A 27904-nucleotide genomic window follows, 5' to 3' on the forward strand; every position below is an offset into this window, starting at 1 on the left:
TCCTTAGTTCTTTTGCGATACTGAGAACCTAGATAGAAAGACCAGTTTGAGAAGCTATTAATGTAACCTTCCAGCCCGCTGCCAAGGGCTATACCGGTTGTTAATGACCCTGAACGCATGTTATTGGCCCAGACCCACTGAGGGTGGAATGTTCTAAATTAAAATGGGAGAAACAGTAAGACAAACTTTGGAATGTTGAAGCCGAAAGCTTATACCAACCATTAAAAGCTCAGAGCTACTTCATTGTCTTCAATGGAGCTCTCAACATTGCAGTGGATCTCATCCAAGCTATTAAACCAGGTCATGATAAGGATATTTGAGACCAATTCTTCCCACACCTAGACCTGAGCCACTGGACGTAGACATGTAAGCACCTCTCCTTTTTTCAGATTTACATTTCCATATAAGACAGGCACCACAGTAAGCTGGGTGCTCGGCTTTGGGTACACAGGGATTTAATTCAATCTCAATCTCACTTATGTAATAGACATAGCTGTAGCTGTCTTGTCAGCCTAGTTTAATCAGAAAAATACAGAAATAAAAGATGGATACTTATATGCATACATTGAGAGGTTTTTGGTAAGTCCTCTTCATCCACTGATCTTTTCAGTTGTCATTTACACTTTGCTTTAGGTGGAGGCATGTTTCATTTTTGTAGGATGTGCTTGTAGTAAAAATAAATACATAGTTAGCCATTGCACCAGTTTGCCAATGCCAGACGTATCTGTGTTTCCAATGCTTGTTTTTCTTTTATCTGCACCAGTTTTCTTGTGCTCCATTTATATTTTGCAGATTTTTTTTGCGTTTGATGATTCTCTTTTCCCTATGTACTTCTCTCTTCAAATAAGCGTTTCTGCTTGCTAGGAACTGTTTCTTATTGTGTTATTTATGTAAATGTGTTCTGCGATATTATCTATTTAAATTCCTCTGGCAGTACACTGGCATAATGAATACAAACAATACAAAATAGACATACAAATAAATGTATACTCTGATGATCTAATTCATTCATCACCACATCTTTTTCAATTTTTAGGATTAATTCTGTGGACGACAATCTGCTTACTCACCTGCAAGCTGAAGATGATACATGGCGACACCTAAACCAAGATATGCAAGATAAAACTTACCTTCACAGGTACACAGTGTTTCATGACTATTCCTCCCAGTTCAGTCAGTCAGTCAAAAGTACTTTATTCGGTTCATAACCAAAACCATAAAAGTATACTAGACATCAAAGTCAAGACCACAATAAAAAACAATCAGAAAATTATACAAATATACAATCCATAAAATACATTATCATGTTTAAAAAACATACACTAACGAGATAGTTAAGGGATTTCATTACATCTGCAAATATCATGTAAAAAGACTAGTTAAAAAGAATAAAAACAATTTATCTAAAGGAGTGACAAAGTGCTGGATCGCAATTCATAAATTCACCGCTATGTACAATGGGTCCACTTGATTTTCCTCTTAAGTCTCATGGCTATTGTAAGGAAATTTGCTATGTTGAAGATCTCCCAAACGTTAGACAACAGCTGTAGATACAAAAGGGCAGGTTTAACTTGTCTAAAGCCCTTGTCTTTAATAAGAGGCCTAATGAACTTTTTGCGGATGGGGCGAAGGTGTTCACAAAAGAAAATAAAGTGCACAGTGTCCATAATGGAGAATCCGTCACAGGAACAGATCCCCAAATCTATCTCCTTAGTCCAAATTGGGCATTCTGTGAGGAGTAGGTGGAATTTGTTCAATCTAAACTTTGTCAATAAGAATCTGTGGTTAGTATTGTTAACAATTCTTAAGTAGGGTTCCATCTCACTTGAGGTTATTAACAACTGGTGAGCCCTTACTGTTGGTTTACCCAGCTCCTTTTCTTCTCTGGCCAAAGATGCCATCAACTTATGCGTGTCTTTCACCCATTTGACATCCCCCTTCAATAGATTGTTCGGCTGATCAAACAGCTCTGGACGACCCAGTTTAACTTTATTTAACTTTAACTGCCAATTTTTTAACGTTGTTCAGCCAGGGGATGGAGTTGCCATGCTCAAGGGCTAAACAGTCCCTGAGAATCTCATGATTCAACTCCAGCTCGGGGTTCAGCCAGATTGTTATCCATTTCAAGAGCGGGGCTATGACTATATGATCTTCTAAATAATCTACACCACATTCTTGATGCGCGATGTAGCCAGAAGTTGACAGGGGGACGGATAAGATAGATTTCAGAAACTTATCCTCTGCCACCTGCAAGGCCTTTACGTTTTTAAAACCCCACAAATCAGCTCCATACATTACTAATGAAATACATTTAGCGTTGTATATCTTTAACACCGCTTGCAACGGCTTCACCCCCAGTTTGCGGGTGAAACCCAAGACAGCCAGGATGGACCTTGCAAAGGCATTACGTTTTGCAACCAGTTGAAGCAACCATGTGGATTTATCATCAAAAATAATCCCTAAGTATGGGAATCTTGACACCCTAGACAGAACATTCCCTTCACAGTGCAGAGTTTTAATTCTTTTAGGTTTACTGCCCACAATCATTACATGCGATTTAGAAAAATTTACACTAAGATCCAGCACTTTCATAAAAGCAGCAAATGCATTTAAAAGACATTGCAGCCCTACTGCTGTGCGTGCTATAAGAGCGGCATCGTCTGCATAAAGTAATGCCAGGATAAAACGCTTGCCTGCCCTCGGTATGTCTTTGCACGCCTCAGTTAAAACAGTGCCTAGGTCGTTAATGTAGAGGGTAAAAAGTAGGGGGGCTAAAATGCCGCCCTGCCTAACCCCATTTGTAATACCAATCTTGCCTGTACTATTGCCCAAGCGGTCATATCTTACTGTAGCCGAGAGGTCCCTATGCAAATCAGCAAGGAAATATACAAGATTTTTTTCCATACCCAACTTAAGGAGCAACCCCCATAATTTGGACCTATTCACACGGTCAAAGGCCGAGGAAAGGTCCATGAAGGCTTAATATAGAGTGCCCCTGTTGGCAATTGTATATTTCCCAATTATTAATTGTAGATTAAGACTCTGATCTATGGTCCCTCGACCTTTCCTAAACCCATATTGTAGGGCCGAAAGGGTATTTGTTTCAGCCAACCAATCAGTAAGTCTACCTTAGACCACCCGACCTAACACTTTCACTGCGGAATCAATATGAGAGATCGGGCGATAACAACTTGGGTCCCCTTTATCACCTTTCTTGAAAATTGGTACAATGACGGATTTACGACCAGGTGCCCGGAATACCCGATTTACATACCCTATTAAAAACATTTGTTAAAACTCTAGACCAGGTCTTGACATCTGATTTAAAGAGGTCGGCTGGAACGCCATCTGGGCCCGGAGCCTTATCACTTGTCATCTTCCCGATGGCGTCTGCCACCTCTATCTGATTGACCACTAAAGTATAGGGTAACAAATTGGGGGTGAATATAGTCACCTCCCCTGCGTTTCCCCCTTCATAGACTGACTTAAAATGGGAGCACCACACCTGCTCCTGAATACCACAATCCAATTGGCCATTACAAGAATCCTGGAAAAAAGGTTTATTTACAACTGCCCAAAATTTGGAGCTGTTCTTAAGAACATCTATAGAGGTTAATTCTTCCCAGGCCTCTTCCCTAATTTCCCGTCTTCTGACTTCCAGTGTGATTTTATGGGCTTTCCTTAATGAGACCACGATGGCCTTATCCACTGGTTTACATTTCAGGGCAGCCATCAGCTTTTGGTTTGCTGCCGAACAGTTTTGATCAAACCAACCCATCACAGCGGGATCCTTCACTTTACCTGGTCATCTAAGATCGACTGCGACCTGGGTACAGATTTTGGAGTAAGCCTCTAAAACCTCTTCATTCCCTGCTTGCACATTCATACATAGTTATATTAAATAGTACACATATTATCAGAAAACTAAACTAGATAAAGTTGCAAGCTCTTTTTTCATACTAGTCTTTGATGTACATTACATGGTGTTGGACAATGGATGTTGGCTGAAAGAGGGTTTGAATATGTTTATGGTATAAAAAGCATCTTAGCAATAAAGGTACCTTTCTTGGGTATTCAACCAAAACATTGTTTCAAGACTATCCGAGGCACAAATATTGTGTTAAAAATGTTACGTCAGAAATATCTTGGGGCAAAATATAGAAGGTAAGAATAATATTTTGTAAGTCTTTTACATCATTTCTAAAAATACACTTCTGAATATTATCATATTTAAATAATTTTAATGAGATTTTGCCTTATACATTTTTATAATTTAAAATGTAGTTTGTTCCATTCTTTTTTTGTCTGGTTTTGTTTATTCTGATTTGCTATATTGTAAAGCTGTTTTAGGTTAATGTGAATTTCTTTCGCTGGTTGTTGGGTTACTAAGAAACTAGGGTGGTAAGTTTTTTAAAATATTTATTTTTTAATTGAATATATTTATTTATGGGTTTTAATTTGTTGAATAAATAATTCATTATGTACATATTATTTTAGTTATTTAACAGATAGTTTAAAAATATGGGGCATATTATCAAGAACAGCGTTATATATTTAGCGGCAGGAAACTGCAGCTAAAGCAGCGACAATGGGCTTGAAAATATGCCCTTGTGAATTCCCATAGAAGCCCAGGTTCACACCAGAACCTGGGCTTCAATGGTAATTCACAAGGGCGTATTATCAAGCCCATTATCGCCGCTTTAGCGGCAGTTTCTTGCCGCTAAAGCGGCGATAATTTTATCGTCGGCCTTGATAATATGGCCCATGGTGTTTTCGTATTTGGTAGCTGGTTATTTACATTATTGATTGTATTAATTAATTGTTTTTATTATTTTGGATAGTGATTAATTATATCATTTTAATGTTTTTGTATAATATTACGTTTTATGGTGGCATTATTTTTGTGCATTGTGATTTATTTCTATTAATATTTAATTTGTTGTTGTGGTTGTTAGAATTTTCGAGTAATAGGGAGGAAAGTTTAACAAATCTATTCTTTTTAAAGTTTTCAATTTATATCATTTTTAATATAATTTTATGTATAACTAGCCGTACCCTGCCACGCATTGCTGTGGCTCAGTCTGGTTAAATGGAAGAGAAAGAAAAGAGTAAGCGCACGTTTCTAATATGTTTAATTTCACAATGCTTGTGAGCACCCAATATGTTTTTGTGACTATTGTCACGTTGTGTATATATAAACACGCGCTAATGTTGCAAAGTGAACCAACTCCTCCTCGCTCCCTCCACCCACTTCCCGGTTTGCCATCCTGACACCAACTGTCCATCCTAATATATGTAGACTATTGTCTTTATGCGTCCCTTGTAGTTGTTGCGCAGCAACCAAATCGATAGGGTCTGTTCGGCCATTCGATTAAAAACACGCGCGTATTGGACACGCTCGTATTCAAATTTAATGTTGTGTATATATAAACACACGCTAATGTTGCAAAGGGAACCAACTCCTCCCCTCTACCTCCACCTACTTTCCGGTCTGTGGTCCTGACACCAACTGTCCATCCTAATATATGTAGACTATTGTCTCTATGTGTCCTTTCCTAATGTTGCAAAGTGAATCAACTCCTCCCCCCTCCTTCCACCCACTTCCCGGTCTGCCATCCTGACACCAACTGCCAATCCTTATATATGTAGACTATTGTCTGTATGCGTCCCTTGTAGTTTTCGATAGGGTCTGATCGGCCTTTTCGATTAAAAAAACGTGCGTATTGGACATGCGCGTGTTCTAATCCCACGTTGTGTATATACACGCGCTTAATCGAATCCAACGTTGTGTCAAAAATTCCAAATCAATCGGTGAAGAATTTTCAGAGATTTAAGATTTTGAACAAAGGAACATTGCCATTTTTATGTGTCTGTTCGGGCTTTCGATTAAAAACACGCGCGTATTCGACACGCGCGTATTGAAATCCAACGTTGTGTATATAAAAACACCTCCCTATTCAAATCCAACGTTGTGTCAAATAATTTTAATGAGATTTTGCCTTATACATTTTTATAATTTAAAATGTAGTTTGTTCCATTCTTTTTTTGTCTGGTTTTGTTTATTCTGATTTGCTATATTGTAAAGCTGTTTTAGGTTAATGTGAATTTCTTTCGCTGGTTGTTGGGTTACTAAGAAACTAGGGTGGTAAGTTTTTTAAAATATTTATTTTTTAATTGAATATATTTATTTATGGGTTTTAATTTGTTGAATAAATAATTCATTATGTACATATTATTTTAGTTATTTAACAGATAGTTTAAAAAAATGGGGCATATTATCAAGAACAGCGTTATATATTTAGCGGCAGGAAACTGCAGCTAAAGCAGCGACAATGGGCTTGAAAATATGCCCTTGTGAATTCCCATAGAAGCCCAGGTTCACACCAGAACCTGGGCTTCAATGGTAATTCACAAGGGCGTATTTTCAAGCCCATTATCGCCGCTTTAGCGGCAGTTTCTTGCCGCTAAAGCGGCGATAATTTTATCGTCGGCCTTGATAATATGGCCCATGGTGTTTTCGTATTTGGTAGCTGGTTATTTACATTATTGATTGTATTAATTAATTGTTTTTATTATTTTGGATAGTGATTAATTATATCATTTTAATGTTTTTGTATAATATTACGTTTTATGGTGGCATTATTTTTGTGCATTGTGATTTATTTCTATTAATATTTAATTTGTTGTTGTGGTTGTTAGAATTTTCGAGTAATAGGGAGGAAAGTTTAACAAATCTATTCTTTTTAAAGTTTTCAATTTATATCATTTTTAATATAATTTTATGTATAACTAGCCGTACCCTGCCACGCATTGCTGTGGCTCAGTCTGGTTAAATGGAAGAGAAAGAAAAGAGTAAGCGCACGTTTCTAATATGTTTAATTTCACAATGCTTGTGAGCACCCAATATGTTTTTGTGACTATTGTCACGTTGTGTATATATAAACACGCGCTAATGTTGCAAAGTGAACCAACTCCTCCTCGCTCCCTCCACCCACTTCCCGGTTTGCCATCCTGACACCAACTGTCCATCCTAATATATGTAGACTATTGTCTTTATGCGTCCCTTGTAGTTGTTGCGCAGCAACCAAATCGATAGGGTCTGTTCGGCCATTCGATTAAAAACACGCGCGTATTGGACACGCTCGTATTCAAATTTAATGTTGTGTATATATAAACACACGCTAATGTTGCAAAGGGAACCAACTCCTCCCCTCTACCTCCACCTACTTTCCGGTCTGTGGTCCTGACACCAACTGTCCATCCTAATATATGTAGACTATTGTCTCTATGTGTCCTTTCCTAATGTTGCAAAGTGAATCAACTCCTCCCCCCTCCTTCCACCCACTTCCCGGTCTGCCATCCTGACACCAACTGCCAATCCTTATATATGTAGACTATTGTCTGTATGCGTCCCTTGTAGTTTTCGATAGGGTCTGATCGGCCTTTTCGATTAAAAAAACGTGCGTATTGGACATGCGCGTGTTCTAATCCCACGTTGTGTATATACACGCGCTTAATCGAATCCAACGTTGTGTCAAAAATTCCAAATCAATCGGTGAAGAACTTTCAGAGATTTAAGATTTTGAACAAAGGAACATTGCCATTTTTATGTGTCTGTTCGGGCTTTCGATTAAAAACACGCGCGTATTCGACACGCGCGTATTGAAATCCAACGTTGTGTATATAAAAACACCTCCCTATTCAAATCCAACGTTGTGTCAAAATTTCAAAGCAATCGGTGAAGAACATTCGGAGATTTGCGATTTTGAACAAACGAACATTTACATTTTTATTTATATAGATAGATAGATTTATATATGTTAAAATGTTGTATTTTTCACCTTTAATATTTAATATAAATGATATATTATCATTTTTTATATGTTTATGATAATATATGTATTTGTTGTATTATTTTAGGTTACGGAAATAAATCTGAGCTTTCTAAAGGTTAATGTTTTCTATTTTTGCTGATGCTGGAGTGGGAATTGTAGTTCTGACTCCTGAAAAATCCAGCACTTTCCCTACTGTACTTTCCCTAGTTTGAATTAAGTTGGAATGGGAATAGTAAATCTGATCCACCCACCCTACCTTTTTGCTACTATTGATCAAGTTGGAATGGGAGAAGTGAATTTGACTGATCCAAGTCAATTTTTTTATTCTTATTTTTTTTAATGTTTTTATTTTAATATAAATTATTTTTGTATTTTTTGTAGTATCATTTTCCAATAGATTTTTTTAAATATAAATGTTGTTATTGTGTACATATATATTTTTAAATCTAGTGTTTGCAACTATATTTAATTTTTTTAACTTTTTTTACATGTTTACTTGTATTTTGTTTATTTGATAGTAATTTAATGCACTGCTCATTGGAGTCTGGTAATGCAATAGAGTGAACTCCTCATAATTAAAATTGCTCATCTTGAAAAGACATAATTTGACAATCAAAATAAGCCCAAGCCTAATTTTAGAGCGGACTTTATTTGGCCGGATTAAAAAAAAGATTTTATTCTTTATGCTTTAACAAGTACATCAACACTCACAGCATAACATCTGGGACATGCCAATCGCCCTGGAGTTTGGTCACAGCTGATTTACCAAAACATATTCCACTTCTTCACCCCCAGGCCACTCTGTCCCCACAAGTCTCCCTTATTTCCAGTCCTTCATACAAGGGCTTCTAAGTCAGATAAATGCCGCCCCTCCTTCCATGTCTTTGCTCGGTTATACACTCCTCTTGCCCCACTCTCAACCCTCATTTGCATCCCATCCTCCCAAATTTCCTTGGGTGTCCACGCCTTTTATAGATTTTATTTTCCATTAGTGTACAACTTTCCAATCCAAGCTCCCAGTCCCTGTGTCTAGGGAGGACCCCGGAGCCCTATTTCTGCACAATATCCTTTTTTACCACCACAGAAACCAAATTCTCCTACAACTTCTGATAGCAGGAGTGATCTATTGGTCCCCATATTCCAAGAAGCATCAGTCGCAGCTGCATCTCCAGGTACAGCCCCATTACCCCCGTCAGGGACTTTCCAACATCTTCGTTTAGATCTCCTATGTCATGTTCCCATGTAGACTGTAGTCTCAAGAGAGGGGATTTCGTGTTCCTCATCACTGTCCCATGTGTCATCAAGATCAACTTGCTTTCAATACTCTCTTCTAGGAGTCTACCTTCCAGGGGGAGCCTTCTTGTGTCTCCTCCACTAATGATATACATGCCTGAAGTGCATGTCTCAACTGATCATTAGTGCAACTGTTGCAATTCTGTCATTTGATATTCCTGCTTCAGGAAGGTAAAATGAACAACCTTTGTTTGCATCCCACACCTCTGCCAGCGTGGAAATTCCAAAAGTATTCCATCCCTGAAATCCCTTGAAAGCCATGATGGGTAGGAACCTGGAGCCCACCCACAATGGAGTCCTTTGGTTGAGCCTGCTGCCCCATCCTATCTCCCTGGTCAATCTCCTCCAAATGTCTACCACCATTCTTGTCACTGGACTTGCTGTGGGCAACAACATACCCCCATACAACAAGTATAGATAGCTCAAATCCCCATTCCTAGCCTGTCTTGTCAAAACGTAGTATTTGTCCTATCTGCATATACCCATTCAGTGACAATGCTCACTTGTGCTGTTTCATCGTACTTCGTACTTCCACACGTTTGATAGGGCAATACCACCATCATATTTGGATGTCTGCTGGATCCTCGGGGCTATACATGGCTGTACACCCTCCCAGAGTAGCATTCATACTAAAGCATCCACCTTCGCATTAGTGCATCTGAGATCATAAAAGGGCTGTTCTGGAGGACATGCAGAAACCTGGGATGCACCATCATTTTAACCATTGCTGTTTTTCCCTGTAAAGAGAGCGGCATCGACTGCCAGTGTTTCACATTCTGCCCCAGGCATTTGAACAGATTAGCCAGATTTGCTGCATAATATGAATCCAGACCGGTAGTAACCCAGATTCCCAAATCTTTCAATTGTTCTGTCTCTAAGCACAGCTGCATTACCCTCGGCCCCTTCTGGTTCCATTCTCGCAGCAGGAGAAAAAAAGATTTAAAACAGTTAATGTCAAAGCCGGAGTGCATCCCAAAGATACGGAAGATGTCCCACAGTCTGTCTAGCGTGGGGCTCACATTTGTGAGATACAACAAAATATCATCTGCATACAGTGATAAGCGTTCCTCCCATCCATCACCTCCCAGCCATCCTCATATATGAGCTTCCACCCGCACCCATTCCACCAAAACTTCTAAGGTGAGGGCGCACAGCATCGGCGAGAGCGAACATCCCTGACGTGTGTCATTCTGCACTCTGAACTTCCGCAAGGTATGACCATTTTTCTGCACTCTGGCTATGGGCCAATTATAGAGCAGCATGACCCACCTGATGTATCTAGGGCCAAACCCCATCTTCTCAAGCACACCAAAGAGGTGCACTGAGTCTTAGGCCCTATTTGCATCTAACAAGGTAATTGCCCGCCCCACCGCCACGCTATATTATTATAAAGATGTCTTATATTCAGTCTAGTTAAGTGGCTAGGCATTAACCCATTCTGGTCTGGGTGTACCAGCTCTAATACCAACGATCTAAGTCTGGTCTGGCAAGGATCTTGACTTCAGTGTTTAGCAATGATATGGGCCGTTAGGACTCACATCTAATCCTGGGCTTCCCTGCCTCTGGGATAAGTACCACGGTAGCCGACCGCTTGTCATCCGACAGCTCCCCCTCCTGGAAAGCTTTTACAAAAGCTTCATGCAACTGGATCACTGTCTGCCTCTGCCGTTTTCGAAACAATTTGTCCAGGAACCCATTAGGTCATAGGGTTTTCCTGGGTTGCATTTGGCCCACGGCAGAGGAAACTTCCTATACTGAACTATCGGCCTCTAGAGCTCGTGCCTGTTCCCTGTCCAATCGTCTCATAAGACAGTCATTAATGAGGGGAACAGCCATGACAACGCGGGGATTACCCTGCACTGCCATTACAACGTGGGGATTACAACCAAAGTCGTTACAACGACTTTCTCTGGAGGGCGCTGTTGGATAGGGAATAGTTTAATTTTCTATTCAACACCTTCCCTACTGTCAACGTGGCCTGTAGTTGGAATAGAAAATTAAACTATTCCACTATCTAGTGCCCTCCAGCAAAAGTCGTTGTAACGACTTTCGTTGTAATCCCCGCGTTGTAATGGCATGCGGGGTAAATGCCCGCGTTGTAATGCCATACAACCATTAATGAATTCCGGCACTTCCTGGTTAGGGGCCCACAAGTGGGTATTGTTAAAGGCCTCAAAATAGCTAGTGAATCCCTCCGCTATCTCCCCACTGCCTCTCACTGTATCTCCGGAGACCACACGTAGCCATATTTTCCCTTTCATTTGCCCTAATCTATGCTAACAGGTTGCTTGACTTGTTCCCCCCTTCATATATCCTTTTCTGTTTCACAAGATATGACATTTTGGCCTCAGAATTAGCCACTGCTTGAATCTCGGCTCTCTTTAAATCCATGGCTTCCTTGCCATGGGGAGATGAGGCCTCCGCATAGTCCCTCTCTAACTGAGCCTGCCCTCGCTCCAAGGCAGTCAATCTAGCCCGTCTCTCCTGTCTATCCCCTATTTCCCTGGTGATAATGACTTGCCTGATTGCGAACTTATAAGCCTCCCACAATGTGACTGGGCTGCTCACTGAGGTTTTATTTTCCTCAGAGTAATGTTTAGATGCCTTGTCTATGCATGTGACCTCCTGTACATTAGATAAGTACTACATCTCCATTTTCCGCATCCCCCTGGGTCTCTGAATGTGAAAGAACACATCATAGAGTCCTCACTACATAGTACACAAGCACCCATTCACTACAAAGAGATTTGGAAAATAGTACATTTTTGTGTAAAAATAGAAGACTACCCAAGTAGCGCGATTTACTGCTACAACTAATACGGCAGAGAAGCAGCAAATCTTGTACCTTGCACATAAAAACCCATACTTATTACAACACCCGAGAAGCCCTTAGATATTACTCAGGGTTTAATAACTAATTCTATTTAAAAAGTAAATAAAAGGGGCCGATATCTGTTAATGAACCGGGCCCAAACCAAATTCATTTATCAGAATTTAAAGATGCATGCACATCAAAAGTACGTCAGACCTGTTGACGCTGTAAAACTGACCTCTCTATAGCCAGCACCAGAGACTTACCTGTTGTGTGTGGCTCTCTTTTCCTCCCGCCAGTACACAAGCTAGAAATGCCGTCAATAGACTTCCGTTTCTGTGGATGTTAAGATCTGCTTCAAATGGAGGGAAAGCCTATGTCCATCTGACACATCACATTCGGGGCGTGGCCTACCCCTAGCAAGTTCGGTCTACTCTACCGTGCCACCTTTCATGGGTATAGGCACATCAAATCCCGAGTTAACTTTATTGTTCACTCGTTCATAAAGGGCCTGAAACAAAACATATTCAATGCAAAATGAAGTTTAGCACACAAAGTACTGGGTAATACCAGCTCATCTACCATGAAACCATAAAAAAGGCGATTTTCGCCATGTCACACTTTTGAACAAACTTTATTGTTCACTTGTGTATCTAGTTGCACACCAATATGCAAGAGATTTATAAAACAGATGTCAGATCACATTCAATAATTCCCGTATATCCACAGATTCAATTGTGTCAACAACCTAACAGTTTCATTAGCCAGGTACCAAAAATTTTTTCAATTAGAGTACATATCTTAGAGATTCGAAGCACCAAAGGGGAAAAATATAATGCCCCTCTGGGGTGAGGTCAATTATTTCTGGATGAAACAGAAATGTTTTCGCAGCAGGTTATCAGGGAAAATACCTACAACCATTTTAACCTGATTGTAAAAAAAAAAGCAGAGAGGGTGGGAGAGACACAGAGTCAACCAACCACCGTAGGAGAAATGACAGAAACAATAGTACACATGGAAAGTACCTTTCAGAAAAGATTTGCCACACAATATTACACACTTCAATTCCATATTTAAAAATCATACACCCTTAAACACATCAAGTATATGTTCAGATTTCATAGACTTGTATATTAGCAAGTACTGTAAAGTAGAAGTGCCTGCTCAAAAATAGACAGGACAAAAACAAATAACAAACACATCAATAGGAATAGCTCCCTTACAAGGGGGGTTTTGTGGGCATTGATATGAACATCAATTCATTTCAGAAAAAATATAGTACAGTTGTTACAATTTAAAATCCAATTTGGTAAAAGATTTTTGTACCATATAGCTCTAAAAGCATAACAATGATTCAAAATTCTGGTGATTTACATTAGTAGAGTTACTCAGAAACCACAAACAACAAGATGTTAGTTCCTGGTACAGGAAACAACAGGGATCCAAGCATCCAGTAAAGTGTTACCGACACTAGTATTGTTACAAACATTACATACCCTTAAATCAACACAAATACAAGCATCATGATGTTGAAATAGATCAAAGGAAGAAATGCATTTCATTGTCAGTATTGAGGCCTTGGAACACAACCCTCAGTTTACAGATCCGTTGGGCCTCCAGTTGTCGTAGGAGCAATTCTCTATTGCCACCTCTTATATCCTGGTTTACTGTCTCAATGCCATGAAATTTAAAGTTGGCTTTGGGGATGTCTGAATCACAGGTGTGTGCTTCCAAAGCATATGACTGGTCATTCCTGAGACAGGCTTGACGATGTTCCTGAACACGAACCTTTAACTGTCTAGTAGTACTGCCTACATAGATCCTGGAGCAGTTGCATATAATGACATATATCACATAGGTAGACTGACAATCCAAAAATGGATGAATATGGTATGTATGTCTACTGCTGTAGGTAAACACACATGTTCTATTTATACTTAGATAACAAATATTGCATTCACCTCAAGTAAAGAAACCATTTGGACGTTTCAACCAGGTTGCCACATGTTGTCGTCTTGGGGCAGTATAACTTGGACAGAGAAGTTCTCTAAAGGTTTTAGACCTTTTATACAAGATAGATGGTTTGTCCTTCAATAAAGATCCCACCCCTGGGACACCCTTCAGAATCTTCCATTGTTTATGAAGAATTTTAAACACATCTTGATTAAGACTCAAGTGCGTATAAAAGACAGGCAATCCCTGGTTTCTTTTTTAGCCCTTGCTCTTAAAGTGTCTGTTCTTGTGACCTTCTGTACTTGTCTAGTTGCCTGTAGGAGATCATGATGTTTATAACCTCTCCTCTTTAGCTTGTCCAGAGACCCCTGTGCATGCATCTCAAATTGAAGGTTCTCACTACAATTTCTTCAGATTCTAGTAAGCTCCCCATAGGGAATAGCACGTTTATTGCTTGTAGGATGTGCACTTTTATAGTGCAGAATACTATTCACAGCTGTTTCTTTCCTGTAAAGGGTACTGTGCAGCTTATTACCTGATGTATACAATTCTACATCCAAAAATTGGATTCTTGCTGTGGACATGTTTAGGGTAAATTTCACATTATATGGGTTGCTGTTAAGATATTCAAAATAACACTTCATTACGGTTGTTTGTTGATTCAGGCAGTATCCTCCCAGTGTGCACAGTGCCCCCAAACTCAATGCCCCCAGGAGTAAAGGAATCAGTTCATAGTGAGGCATTGGAATTTCAATGGCCTCACTGTAGAAAAGAGTGAGTCGCTCACCTGCAGAGCGTGTTATCAGGCCCAGAGACAGCGGCAATATATCTATAAAATAACCCCCTCACTGTGGTGCCAAACTCTCCATTGCAGCGCGCACCCGTAGATCCAGATAAGGGCTGGCCTGTCCCACGAATGCAACACCAGGTGTAGCAGGTGATGTGGGGCACGTATAGGCTGCAGATCTCCAGGGGCTGGAAGACCCACGCAGGTGCATTTGGACAGGACCGCCAGGACTACGGTCCTGACTGCAGGTTGGTTGGAGAGCGCTCCTCATCCTCTGACATGCCCCACCCATGCCAGGGAGACGCCAATGGCTGGTGTCTGTGTGCGGAGCGGCCGGCGGCCGCCATAGCACCAGACAGCGATGGAACCATGACCCCGCAGGTGATGAGAGACCGCCCCCAATGAAGCGAGGCAAGCTGTGCCGAGGTTGCGACCAGGCCATCTGCAGTCTTCTGAACAGCCCTCCGGGTTCATCGCGACACAGGTAGTCAGTCAACGGCAAGTTGCATGTACATGGTGCAGGGAGAGCAGTATTAACGGCAGGATACAGGGCTATAGGCGCAGAGCTGAGTCAAAGCATGGCTGCCATCTTTGCTGTGTAAGCCACGCCCCTGTTTATTACTTTTTATTATTTGTGTTTAAATAATACTTATATATTATTTTGAAATACTTTAACAAATGTATAGTTATTGTATATTTGTAAGTTATATATTTTAAATATAATTTTATATTTTAAGTGTATTTTTTTAAAGTGCAATATTATTTTTAATGTTAAAGCTAAAATTATGCCTGAGCACCATTCTAATTGTGCCAGAGTAATTGGAGCAATTTAGTTAAGTATACATTACTCTCGTGATGCAAAACTAACAACATTACACGATTTCCCCAGCTTGAATAATTAAGAGTAATTTGTGACAAAGAGAGAGAGAGTGGCTGCTGGCTACTGCTGTTCATGTCCTGTAGCATTTAGTGCTATTTCCTTAGCGTGAAATACATCCTCAAGCCCATTTTAGACACAGGGGTTCATTTTGCTCTGAGAAAATAGATAGTGCAAAATGCTGGATTATGCTTCTCAAATTCTTACACATTATTACAAGTAATTTTGCTGTAATTGCGAGTACTTACACCACAGAGAGAATTATGCCAGTTACACCCACACCTAGTTAATATATGTTTTAAAATTAATATAGAGTATTAATGCTCAAATTTGAGACACTTCGAAATTTGATATGCTTACCATTTTTTGAGGATGTCATGGTCTTCGATAATTATGTTGGCAATATTTTCTACTTAACATACAAAGTGCATTTTCTATCCTCGATATTCTTTTGTGACATTTTAGGTGCCAATATTTTTGTTGGGAATACTTCGTCATTTAGTCCTTTTCTTGTCAGGGTCAATATAGGGCGACTGAGCCATACTTAAAATATGATGTCCTTACTCATTGGGGGGACAGCCGTGGGCCTGATGTGTTATGCTGTCTCAGTTCTGCTTTCTCTCAGTAGCACATGTTGGTAAAATAGCAGAATGAGTTCAGTCTTCGCTGCCATAATCTGTTGAAATCTAGTATGACTGTCTCATTATTTTATCGTTTTAAATGGGGTGGGAGGAATTCTTTTCTTTCTATATACTGCACACAGAGGATTCTGTGGTTAGGCAACGTAATTTCAATCCACTATCACATATCAGATGATTTGGGAGTCCTGCCACAGGGAATAGTGACATGTCTATGCATCCCCAGTCCAAACACTCAGTGGCTTTGTCAGAATGTCAGTGAATGTCCTGATCTTCACCAATTACAATTGGTGTATTTGTAAACTACAATCGTACTTCAATTTCAGCTTATCCAAGAGGCCACATTGCAAACACTCACTTTTGCATCTAGAAAGGCTTAGGGGGGCTGTATGCCGAAATTGGTGAGGACAATTATTTTTATGGAATGGAAATCAAATGCAAAAATGAAATGACAGAGTAAGATTCAAGTGATGCATAATTTCACCTATTAGTTTCAGTATTGTGAAATTAGCAACAGGGGTTGTAGCAATCCGGAACAAAAAATACCTAGTACAAAAAATACCTAGCTGTTATATTTCTTCATTAACATGGAAATTCTAAATACACCTCATATTACTATGTGCCTGCGTTAAGCCTAAAGCCTTATATGCAGTGGTGTAGCATGCAAAGCCCAGATTGACTAAGGCTTTACAACTGCATTAGCGTAATAATGTGTTGTTAAGTCATGGTGGTGCAAATTGGTGTCTCAGAATGGTAGGTGTGGAAGATGGTAAAGTGTACATTTCATCATTGTCTGTACACTATGCAACCATTGGGAGGTAGCAATCAAAATAGCAACTCAGGTGAAATGTGTAACCATTAGTTGGTCATGCACCGGAAAACTGTGATCTGTGGTCTACCCTGGGAACCTCGATGTGACTGTGGTCCAGGGCTGAGGTCTACTTGTAAATCCTAGTGCGTGATGATCTTCCGCAACACGTTAGGCTACAATGATTTAGCACATTAATTTTGGGGAGTACTGGAGCACCTCCCATACGATCAAGACATTTGAAGTGTGACTTATTGATGCCAAAGGTTGCACAAATGTTTGTGCCTGTTTTGTTTCTTTTCTTTTGAGCCTAGGTTGTTGGCTGTTAAACTTGGGTAAGCACAAGAGAGGAGAGAGAGAATATTGGGCATCACCTGCACTAAAAACATGGGGCCTCTTTTATGAAAAGTGACGCATCGCTGCGTGAAAACAGCGATGCGTCACTTTTCACTGCGCCCTACCTGCGACACCAATGATGCGTCATATTTACTGTATGACGCATCATGTTGCAAAGAGTTACAGATACGTTAGTATTTCTGATGTATCCGTAGGCACAAAAATGACGCATTGCTGGAGTGTGCCACAAAAGTGACGCAACTTCAGTAATGGGTGATTACACATGGGCAAGTCCCATGTTGATAGTGCCTGCCTCAGTCTTACGCCTGCCATGAGGCTGGTGTAAGATATTGACGCATTAGCATCCAAGAAATGACACAGTGAAATCTTATAGATTTAACTGCGTCACTTCTACGACCCTTTCTTGCGTCAATACGCCCCCCTTGTATACATTATACCAGGCGCAGGTATAATGTAGCGCAGGGGTTTTCAAAGTGACGCATCTGCCTAGATGCGTCACTTTGTAAATATGGCGCAACAAGTCGCATTTTGTACGCCACTGGTGCGTCACAAAAAGTGACGCACCAGCAGCGCAAAAGTGACACAAGGGATCATAAATAAACCCCATGGTTTTTCTTAAAATGTGGTACCCTTAGAAAGATGCAGGCATTCCCAACATACATGCATGGGTGTTTTGGGTTGGGATAAAGTTATGAGTGACTATGATTGTGAAGCAATTCAATTTGTATACTTGTAGTCTCAGTGTGAGTTAGGTAAACATATTTAGTAGTTACATGTCATTGAATTCCCTAGTAACCAGCTGACAGGCAAATGCCAATTGTCTTAAAATGTAGCTGGTATGTATGCACCCAGGAAAGGCAGAGTACAGGTCAATGAAGCAGGCTCCAGCATCATAGACATCTTGGACATTGATTGAGTGCCAACAGTGCCTGTTGCGAAATTGTGTTCCCTGTGGTGGGATGACTGAAATGCTTCTCTACCTGTAGATCATTTCTCTCAAATAATTGTTCCTCAAAATGAGAGGCAATGCAAAAAACCCATCACCATCATGGAAAAAATTGGCTTGGTAGTGACTTGCTTTCTTATGGGGGCAGACTATGTGTGAGTAGTTTATACAGAAAGTCCAAAGCAACCAACTCAAATAACAAACATCTATCTTCTTATATAAATAAAAATGTAAATGTTCATTTGTTCAAAATCGCAAGTCTCCGAAAGTTCTTCACCGATTGCTTTGAATTTGGATTCGAATACGCGTGTGTTTTGATGTACACAACGTTCGATTCCAATACGCGCGTGTCGAATACGCTCGTGTTTTTAATCGAAAGTCCGAACAGACAAATAAAGATCTAAATGTTCATTCGTTCAAAAGCTTAAATCTCCGAAAGTTACATTGAATACGCGCGTGTTTTTAAATACACAAGGTTGGATTCGAAATGCCTCGCAGAAGATCAAACTTAGGTCGTCGAACTCGTGGAGCGGAAGCAGTGCGATGACTAATTGCAAATCAAACTAAGGAAGAACGGGCATCAACTTACGACGAAACAGGCAAAGAATGGCTAAAATACGTGCCGAGGAAGCGGCAGAGCGACGTGCAGCCAGACTTGAGGATGCACGTCTGCGAGCATGGCGATTTCTTTCTTTTCCATTTAGCCAGACTGAGCCCCAGCAACGCGTGGCCGGGTACATCTATCAGGATGGCAGACCGGGAAGTGGGTGGAGGGAGTGGGAGGAGTTGGTTCACTTTGCAGCATTAAGTAAGGACGCATAGAGTTGCTGCGCAACAACTACAAGGGACGCATAGAGACAATAGTCTACATATATTAGGTTGGACAGTTGGTGTCAGGATGGTAGACCGGGAAGTGGACGCATAGAGACAATAGTCCACATATATTAGGATGGACAGTTGGTGTCAGGATGGCAGACCGGGAGGTGGGTGGAGGGAGGGGGGAGGAGTTGGTTCAATTTGCAACATTAAAAAAGGACGCATAGAGATGCTGCGCAACAACTACAAGGGACGCATAAAGACAATAGACACAAAAACATACTGTATACCCACAAGCATTGACAAATTAAACAAATTTATAAACGTGCGCTTACTCTTTTCTTTCTCTTCCATTTACCCAGACTGAGCCACAGCAACGCATGGCCAGGTACAGCTAGTATGTAATAAAAAGGTTCAAATCTTCTTGATTTCCGGTCGATTTATTCTTTCACTCCATATTCTTTAGTAGTCCTCTGTAGCCAACACGTGTTTCATCACGTCGATGTGTGAACATCACTAACTTCATCAGGGTGTTGTTTCAATCACGCCGGGATGGATAGTCCGAGGTGAACTCTCCTACATGCAGCTTAATGCATCAGCTTAAGAACAGTGGTCCTACAAAAGACACGAATTGGGTACTGAGGTACTACCTCTTAGAAATACTCGTAGCAATACATTTTCATTGCCGTCTGAACCTGAGGTGGTTGTTTTGAAATTGCAGAACTTGTTTTAGATTGTGCCCTTCCGCTACACCAAGCACTCATAGGGCTCTTCTTTAGAATGTTTTGGATTGAATGTAGCCACCATAATCTGCTTCTGACCTCCGTGTTGATTTGACAAGCCAAATGGGACCACAGGGACCATAGCCCTCAAATGTGAGACAGTATTTTGAATACCTCCTCTCACTGAGCAATACTCCAAAGTTCATTGAAAATCTGCTGAAGATACTGATTGAGGAAAACCTAAAGATAAATCAATGATCTTTAAAAGGCTGGCACTTAGGATGGATGTGATAAAAATGATATGTGGTAAAGAATTTCACAACAACCACAAGGTCTACAGATCAATGGAATTATTCCCACCCAGAAACAGATAGTATTTTGAATGGGATGTGTCTGCTTAGGATCTTTTTCTCTTGCCACACTTTAGGAAATTTGTCTTGAGTGCATAACATCTGCTTGACTCAAGGTTCAAGATTTGAGTTCAGATTCATGTTACATTTTAAAAATTTCAACCTGCCTGTCATGTGAAAAGAATCAGGAAAGCTTGGCCTGTGTGTTGTCTTGTGGGTTGCGTGTTGTCTTGCATGGTGTCTTTTGGGTGTCTGTACACCCAGACTAAAATTGAGCCTGAAGGAGTCTTGGCTTGAGGTAGCTTACCACAATAGTGACCTCCCTTGGGGTCTTAGATAGCCCTATTCACCCGATTATCAGGACTAATCTGTAGTAAAGGGGTATACAGTATAGGCCCAGGGGATCTGGATCCATGGCAGATTTTGAGACTATCCTTATAAAACAAATTTACAGACATTGACACTGAATGGAGCTCACCTATATAGTCAGTGGTTATCTAGAAAACACGCATGGATAAGGCTCTTCTGGACATACCACCCCTGCCATATAGCTGGCAGTGTGAGGAAAATCATCACACTTGACATTGAGAATAGTCATTTCCAGACCATTATGAAGAAAGGCTCATCAGAACGTTACTTCATTAGAACATAGGAATGTTTACATTTTGTATGTTTGACAAAGTAAAGTCATCAGAAATATAACATGCTTATCCAATTGTACAATATAGTGTCCTTTCTCTTAATTTGTGTTAGGCAATTCTATAAAAAGTAGAATCATGAAGTAAAATATTTTAAGCAACATATGAAAACAACTCATGTTATGGAAAATAACGCTTGAATCAAACAATCTTTATTTATTTATTTATTTTGCGGGTTTGTAGAGCGCTTGAATAGACTCCCGAGGGAGTATCTCCGCGCTATATGACTGCTGAACCTGCAGGAGATCGAATTCCAAAGCTCCAATCTAGTTCCTAAACTGTGTGGTTAGACCTGGAACAAGAACGTCTTCAGCTTTTTTCTGAAGGCCAAATGATTTTCAAGCTGCCTAAGCTGGAGAGGGAGACCATTCCATATCCTTGGTCCCTTCACAGACAGGGCCTTACCCCCTTGCCTTACCCGCTTGATCCTAGGGATCGTGAGAAGCATTTGATCACTGGACCGTAAAACACGAGAAGGAACATATGGCACAAACTTGTCTGCCAGATAGGAGGGACCCAAACCGTGAAGTCCTTTGTGGACCGTACAACAGATCTTAAAAACAACTCTCTGACGGATGGAAAGCCAATGAAGCCTAGCAAGAAGAGGTTTTGAAGGTGTTCTCGGAGGGGCATTTAGAACCAGCCTGGCTGCGGTGTTCTGCACAACCTGTAACCTGTCCAAATCCTCCTCATTAGCTGACAGCAAGAGACCATTACAATAGTCAAGGCGACTGATAACCAACGCCTGGACCAGGGTCTTTCTGATGGTGTCTGGAAGCAATGGAAAAACTCTGCGCAGCAATCCAATGGTCCGGAAACAAGATCCAACAATGTTGGTGACATGCTGCTTCAAGCTGAGTTCTTGTTCCAGACGGACCCCTAGGTTCTTGACTGTCTGCTTAGGCTCGGGGACCGGTCCTAGATCTAAAGGCCACCAATCAGGAGCCCAGCAGATCTTTGCCTCACCGAAAAGCATAACCTCTGTCTTTGAAACATTGCACTGCAACATATTCAAAGACATCCACTGGGAGACTGCTCTCATCCCCTCCGAGAAAGAATGTAATACCTCTGGAGTAAGATGGTCAAAGGGAAAGAGCAGCTGGGTATCGTCAGCGTATGACACTGGGCAAAAACCAAAGGCTCTCAGGATATTAGCCAGGGGGGCCACATAGATGTTGAATAATGTAGGGCTCAGACAGGAGCCCTGTGGCACCCCTTTAGTAATCCTGGTCTCCTCGGATCGGAAATCGCCCATGGTGACACATTGGGTCCGATCCGAAAGAAAACTCTTTAGCCAAGCCAGTGCCATGCCCCCTAGTCCACTCCCAGTCAGACGCTCGACCAAAATCTCATGAGAGATGGTATCAAAAGCTGCCGATAAATCTAGCAGCACCAGGACAGCTGATGTTCCTTTGTCCTGGAGCATGCGTAGATCATCGGTAATTGACAGCAATGCTGTTTCCGTGCTGTATTTTGGTCTAAAGCCCGACTGAGATGGATCTAGGGCACCAGTATGTTCCAGGTGATTAGACAAATGCTTATTGACGTGCTTTTCTATGAGCTTTCCCATGAATGGTAAAAGGGAAATAGGTCTCAGATTAGTCATGTCAGCCCATGCGGTGCTGGTGTTCTTACGGATGGGTCGCACTTGGGCTCTCTTCCACTCCAGTGGGACACAGCCTGTGTCCAAGGAGAGGTTGACCAAACTTTGTATTTCTGGTGCCAATATGTTCCTCACTGAAACCATCACTCTCGGTGGAAGCTGGTCCACAGGACTTCCACTCTTTATAGTTGTAATAAGTCCCTCCACTTCAGCCAAGGTGATGTTAGAAAAATTCGACATAGTGGAAGTGATGATCTTTTCACTCACTGGGACAACAGTGGAAAGAGTAACATGTCCAATGGAAGCAATGGAGGCATGAATCTTCTCATAGATGGTTTCAATCTTGTTCGTAAAGAAGCGAGAAATATCATTACAAAGTTGTTGAGATGAGGTGTCAACACTCTCACATGCTGCCGGCTTCAGGAAGGAGTTCAGTATTTGGTAAAGCATCCTCGGCGCATTTCCTACCGCCTCTAACTGTGAGGTAATATGATGTTTACGAGCTGTTCGAATAGCTTTGTGATAAAATTTTAACGCCCTCTGATATTCCAATTTATCTGACTCCAAATGAGATGAACAATCATCAGATAGCAGATGTGTATGGTATGCATATGATTTCTAACTTCAACCAATCTTCTTTTTCCAGTCCAGAAACGTCGTACCTTGGTGATGGCTCATACTACAATCAAACACTTGCTACAGGAGAATACTTAGTCCAGCTGGGTGCTTTCGAGGAACCTTGGATCAGTGAACCACCACACAACATAGATGATCATCACGTGCTCCAACCTAAGATTGGAATCTTTCCTTCAGTCAATTGGTAGAAGCTTCTAACATTCCGATAATGCAGGCATCCTTCTTCCATGAACAGTTTAACGTATTGATCTCCTAATATTAAGACATGTGCAATTAGAACAACCAACAAAACCAAACATCTGCAATCAGTGCTGATGGGAATAAGACACCAACACTATGTTACTTCTATCAATTGTTTTACAATAGTAGTATGATGTGAGACATTTGTTCAGCTTGTGGATAACAGTGCTCTAATGACTAATAATTATTTCTCATAATGAAACACCTGGTTATTTGACTGGTTTATCAAAAATAATATTGTTACTACATCATTGTGCTTTAGGAATGGCCCTTCTGCTTTACCATGGCACTACTCCTTTATTAACATCAAACATAAATCCCTTTGACATCTTTTTCACAGCAGTCAGATGCTATAATTTCCCCTCTTTTTCCAATTTTTTTTTCAAGGTGTCTCAGGCAGAATCTTGGGTCCAACTCATAATTATTCTTTGACTAGAGTTGACTTTGTGAAATTGATCACTCGTAAATAAATGCAAGGAAGCATATGCCACAGAGTACTGTATTGCTGGTTCAGTCAACTCCTCTTCTCTTGTTCTACATTTGGAAGTAAATCAATGGCAAGTAGAATGCTCTAGAACAAAACTGTTGTGTTGACAAAGCAGAATGGCGCATTGGACACTTAGGGCCTGAATTTAAGTTTGAAAAATGGTACTCTGTCCATCTGGGTGGCAGAGGACATTCCTCCATCATCCTGACAGACTGCCATACATCAAATTTAGATGCCAACAGCCATCATCAGTTTTGACAGCTATCCATTAAACTTTTAACATCTTTTTGCTTTTCAAAAACAAACTCTCAATGTGGAAGTTTGCCTTTAAATAACAAAAAAATAATGACCCTCACACCCTTGGGGGTTTTCTCTCAGGGCATGAGGATCAATATTTACTCAGAAATTCATCCCATATATTCCCGCAAGAACTCTGAGATCTGGAGACCATGAACTATTATGTGTCCCCAGATTCTGGAAAACACGACAAGGTGGTAGAGCTCTGTCAGTGGCAGGCCCGAAACTTTGGAATGAACTTCCTTTGGAAATCAGAGCTTGCAGGGAACATCTTCCTTTCAGGAAAAAGTTAAAAACTTTTTTATTTAACTACTGATACTGTGGAACATTATTAACACATGACAGGGCTATTTGCTTTCTGATGTTGCCAAAGGCGCGGAGATACTCCCCAGGGAGTCGATTCCCAGCGCGGTATAAGCTTGCAAATAAAATAAATAAAATACATTTCTGTCCCTCACTGCCAGGTTTTTCCTGGCAGTGATGGACAGAAAACATAGATATTACACCATTCCTCCTAAATAGGGCAGGTGTTATAATGCCCTTCTCCTGACCATCACTATTCTGTCTGTCAGAGGAAGCTTTCCATCAACAGAGCCAACAGGGGCTCCATTAACGGAAACCTTACAGTCTGCTTTTTTCTAAATGAGGCAGTTAGACAAAGAGTTTGGCGTACAGGGTACTAGATCATGTTCGCACCTGGGTCCCTTGTCTGTCAAACTCTAAATCAAGCTCGAAGGGTTCAGTTAGATTTTGGTTGATGTGGGGAATCTTACAAAAATAGACTGATGCCCCATTTGGCAAATGTGGTTTTGTCCTGTTTTGTTTGGAGTTGAGGGAAGCACAGGTAGGTTACCCCTTGGAATGCCCTCAATTATACTGTAAAAGATGGGAATATGTGAATTTAATTACAAAATCCGGAGGCTACCATTATGCATTATTCCTTTAATGACACTCCACGCAGCACTTAAAAGTATAATACATTACAAAGAATCCATTCCAAAATAGAATAGTCAGCACACATAAGAAGTCTATGCAGTGAGTAGTCTGCCTCTTTTAAATGCTGCCACTTACAGACACGTAACCTCCATTTGTTACTATTAAGGTTTACTGTTTCTTCTTGAACATTTTTCTGTTTAGAGCATAAGTAATTAGGCAAGCTATGCTTATTACTAGAAGCGCTAAGTGTCCTTATAATTCCTTTTATTCTCACTGTTTTCCAATTTATGAAAACATCTTCCTTTTTATTTACTTAGTTTTCAGTTTATGCAATTTAGTTAATGAGAGTAATAAGGCAAGCGTGCTTCATTATCTGAATTGCAGCCTACCTGATCTTGCAGTGGTGTGACGCCCACTATTTTCCAAGAGGAAACACGACCCGCATGGTCCGGCTGCTGCGCTCTCACTTCGGGGAATACAATGATGGGCTGCAGGGACAGCGAGCAACTACCATCGTCCCTGCGGCACCCAACTTGCTTTGCTTTCAGATGTGGCAGGCCTCCAGCAGCGGTAGTCCACACTCATGTGACGACCTTAGAGGAATGCACACAGCAATGGCCCTGGCACATTTGCTACAGTGGTAATTTTAATCCAAACACTTGACAAAATGTATATATTTATTTACTATCTGTTAAAATTGCACAGACAGCCTCCTGGGAGCTCCTATTTGGCTAATTTAGTTTATTTCTATATTCAAGATTCAAGATTCAAGATTCAAAGATAGCTTTATTCGGTATTTTACAAACACCATATAAGCAAACAGTACACAAATGCGATTAAAAACAGCGTTAATTAAACATTTACATGCTAAAAAGGAGATTTTTACAAAAAAAAATACATACTCATTACCCTAGTCATTCAGTTAATCTTATATTAAAAACCTTGTAAAAAAATGTTCTGGAAAGCGATTTATATATGTATCGTTGCAATTTCATGATAGGAAGGTTGAGGTAAATATGACATATTTATGTATTATATGGTGTTATTAGGCACAGAATAATACTTCTACAAACCCTCAACCTACTAATCGTTGCTCATAGATCCTCTACATTTTATAACGAACGACAGGAATTTTATCATTACTCCAATAGTACATTCGTCTTGAAGCAGATACAATCTGTGGAGGGCTGCTTTACAACTTCTCAGGCCCCACAGTTTTAACAAAGGCAATAGGTGTTTTTTCCTACCCCATTGATAGTACTTGCAAAAGAGTATACAATGTATGTTAGACTGAGTAGCTACTCCGTCACACGGGCAATTAATCATTTTCATTGACCAATCATTCGGGGCAGGGAACGTTATTAACCTGAAAAAACAGTCTGTCCTCAGACGAGCTAGCAGCATTCTATGGTAAGGGGAGATATTTGGCTCCAGATAGGGATGTAAACCATGTTCATGCAAAATCTGGCGGTGGGCTATAATGGTGGACTTATTCCCATCTAGATAATATCTCCTCTCCTCCAATAGGCCAAGACATGTCTCTTTTAATACTTTTTTGGGGATTTGAGCGCATGATAGTGGGTCCGAAAAGAATTCTGGGTTGCCGATGGAGTTCAGGAATTTTTTAACGTAGGCTAGCCAAGGTTGTTTAGCGCCATTTCCTTGCTGCAGGCAATCCTGAATTACCTCCCTATTAAAGGTCGTGTCCTCGCATGTCCAGATCTTATGCCACAACATAACTGGTGCTATCTTTATGATGTCACTAATGTGAGATCTATCCAGTTCGTTGTGGCAGATGGTAGTGGATGTGGAACGTGGGACTCCTAAGAGGTACCTCAGGAAGGCATTTTCCACCCTTTGGATTTCGGAGCTATCTGCAAATCCCCAAATCCCCGCCCCATACACAGCTGTGGACACACATTTAGCTGCGTAGATCTTAAGTAGTGTGTCTACCGGTTTCCCGCCCAATTTTTTAGCAAATTGCTTAACCGCCCCTATTGCGCGGGCAAAGGCCAAGTTTCGGGAGGTAATCGCTGCAGACCATGTCCCCCTGTTATTAAAAATGATGCCCAGGTAAGAAAAAGTTTTCGACATCGCTATCTTTGAATTATTAACAAAGGTTTTGCAGTCTGGTACTTTTTTTCTCGTTGTACATGACATCGTGAAAGTTTTCCCCACATTTATTATGAGACCTCTAGAGCTCATAAAGGTTGCAAAGCCCGTTAGTGCCTTTTGGAGTCCCCGCTGAGTGCGGGCCATAATCACCGCATCGTCAGCGTATAACAATAACGGGACTGCAAGTCCGTTTATCTTGGGGTAATCCACCTCCAGGACATTCATCGAGTCTGCTACCTCGTTTATGTACAGGTTAAATAAAAACGGTGCGAGGATGCAGCCCTGGCGAACGCCCTTTGCAATTGGGAATTTTCTGGTTTGCTCACCGTTTTTCCCATATCTCACCGTGGCACCTGCATCTCTGTAAAGTTCCTGGATAAAAGTTAAGATGTTTTTATCTATCCCCATTTTAGTCAGGGTTTTCCACAGGGTTCCATGATCCAGACAGTCGAAAGCCGACGTTAGGTCGACAAATGTCAGGAACAAGTTCCCTTTTTTTGATCCAATATATTTGTTTATTATAAGGGACAGGTTTAAGCCCTGCTCTATGGTTCCCACCCCCGACTTAAAACCATACTGAAATTTTGAGAGTATCCCGTTAGTCTTGGCCCAAGTTTGCAGTTTAGTTAGTAGTACCCTGCCAGCGACCTTCATTAAATTATCTAACAGAGAAATGGGGCGATAACATTTTGGATCTT

The 27904-nt window shown here is 40.8% G+C and overlaps 1 protein-coding gene across 8 annotated transcripts in view; it reads left to right on the forward strand.

The window, feature by feature from the left end:
• LOC144818922 (uncharacterized) overlaps positions 1-23856 on the forward strand; it is a 387843-nt gene extending 363987 nt beyond the window's left edge. For all 8 annotated transcript variants that reach the window (XM_078676809.1, XM_078676803.1, XM_078676805.1 and 5 more), the window contains 2 exons: positions 1037-1138; positions 23142-23856. In XM_078676809.1, the coding sequence (XP_078532935.1) occupies positions 1037-1138; positions 23142-23319 (280 nt within the window). In that variant the 3' untranslated portion in view covers positions 23320-23856. The remainder of the gene's footprint in view (positions 1-1036; positions 1139-23141) is intronic.
• Positions 23857-27904: the final 4048 nt, after the last annotated feature.

The sequence above is a fragment of the Lissotriton helveticus genome, chromosome 2_1 (genome assembly GCF_964261635.1).
Source record: "Lissotriton helveticus chromosome 2_1, aLisHel1.1, whole genome shotgun sequence".
In the NCBI taxonomy this organism is placed as follows: Eukaryota; Metazoa; Chordata; class Amphibia; order Caudata; family Salamandridae; genus Lissotriton; species Lissotriton helveticus.